Source organism: Propithecus coquereli, unplaced genomic scaffold, assembly GCF_000956105.1.
Source record: "Propithecus coquereli isolate 6110/MARCELLA unplaced genomic scaffold, Pcoq_1.0 Scaffold178, whole genome shotgun sequence".
Lineage (NCBI taxonomy): Eukaryota > Metazoa > Chordata > Mammalia > Primates > Indriidae > Propithecus > Propithecus coquereli.
In genome coordinates this window covers 1,092,561-1,094,182 of record NW_012142523.1, presented here as the reverse complement: position 1 = coordinate 1,094,182, position 1,622 = coordinate 1,092,561, and the positions used below count along the sequence as shown (strand labels likewise).

General features: G+C 37.9%; 1 protein-coding gene across 1 annotated transcript in view; it reads left to right on the top strand.

Annotated features, from left to right (window-relative positions):
- Nucleotides 1-1,622, top strand: part of PTP4A2 (protein tyrosine phosphatase type IVA, member 2) — a 31,038-nt gene that overhangs the window by 13,759 nt on the left and 15,657 nt on the right. The window contains exon 2 of the mRNA XM_012642331.1: nt 275-968. Coding sequence (XP_012497785.1) covers nt 873-968 — 96 coding nt within the window. The 5' untranslated portion in view covers nt 275-872. The remainder of the gene's footprint in view (nt 1-274; nt 969-1,622) is intronic.

Below are 1,622 nucleotides of genomic sequence, written 5' to 3'. Positions count from 1 at the left end.
ATATTTGAGTTAAAAGTAATCTTATTAGCACAGAAACTTCATTGATTCCAGTTTTGAAAAAAAAAATGAAAGAGATACTTTTGCATCTCTGATTTTTTAAAAACTCTCGATATATGGGTACCCCTTTATCCTATTCTTCATAGATGGCAATAATTTAGAATTGGTAACATTTCACATGGCTTTGGGCATATAAAGAATGTGTTTTTGACTTCAGGCATTGTAGTAACTATGCTGTCAACCTCCAGTTCATTTTACTTATGCTTTTCTCCCTCAGGTTTTTCGTTGGAAGATACGTTGCACATTTATGGCGATTCTGAGCGTGAGGGCAGACTTCTGCCAGGCTCAGCACAGCGTTTTCGCTGACAAGTGAGCTTGGAGGTTCTATGTGCCATAATTAACATTGCCTTGAAGACTCTGGACACCGAGACTGGCCTCAGAAATAGTTGGCTTTTTTTTTTTTTTAATTGCAAGCATATTTCTTTTAATGACTCCAGTAAAATTAAGCATCAAGTAAACAAAAGTGGAAAGCGACCTACACTTTTAACTTGTCTCACTAGTGCCTAAATGTAGTAAAGGCTGCTTAAGTTTTGTATGTAGTTGGATTTTTTGGAGTCCGAAGGTATCCATCTGCAGACATTGAGGCCCGAGTTGAGTTTGGATTCAAGTGGATTCTGAATACTTTGCTTGTCTTGAAGAGAGAAGCTTCGTAAGGAATAAACAAGTTGAATAGAGAAAACACTGATCAATAATAGGCATTTTAGTGGTCTTTTTAATGTTTTCTGCTGTGAAACATTTCAAAATTTATTGATTTTTTTTTTTTCATTTTCCCCATCACACTCACACACGCACGCTCACACTTTTTATTTGTCATAATGAACCGTCCAGCCCCTGTGGAGATCTCCTATGAAAACATGCGTTTTCTGATAACTCACAACCCTACCAATGCTACTCTCAACAAGTTCACAGAGGTAAGATTGTAGCATGGTCTACTTTTGTAGCATGGTCTACTTTTTGGATTAATTTATAGGTAAAATCCCATTAGAATTAGCACCATTAAAAAAAATCTATCACAAAGCCATTTATTTCTACAGTTGGGGTATGGATGGCCATCCTACCAATCTTGGTTTGAATTCTGTTGAATTAGTTACAACAGATTTTTAAAAGAACATTTATGGAATTTGGGGAAACTGTAGAGATTATCTAGTACTGTGTTTTTTTCTTGTGTCATTTCTACATTTGTTAACAGTTGTTTTGTCATAATTTCAATAATAATAATTAACATTTATTAAACACAGTATCTACCTACCATTACAATCAGCATGTAATGCATATGCCTTATGCAGTATGCAATGTTGTTTGTGCTTAAGGTCACAAATATAAAAACCCTATGAGGTGGGCCGGGCGCGGTGGCTCACGCCTGTAATCCTAGCACTCTAGGAGGCCGAGGCGGGCGGATTGTTCTGAGCTCAGGAGTTCGAGACTAGCCTGAGCAAGAGCGAGACCCCGTCTCTACCAAAAAATGGAAAGAAATTAATTGGACAGCTAAAAATATAGGTAGAAAAAATTAGCCGGGCATGGTGGCGCGTGCCTGTGGTCCCAGCTACTCGGGAGGCTGAGACAGT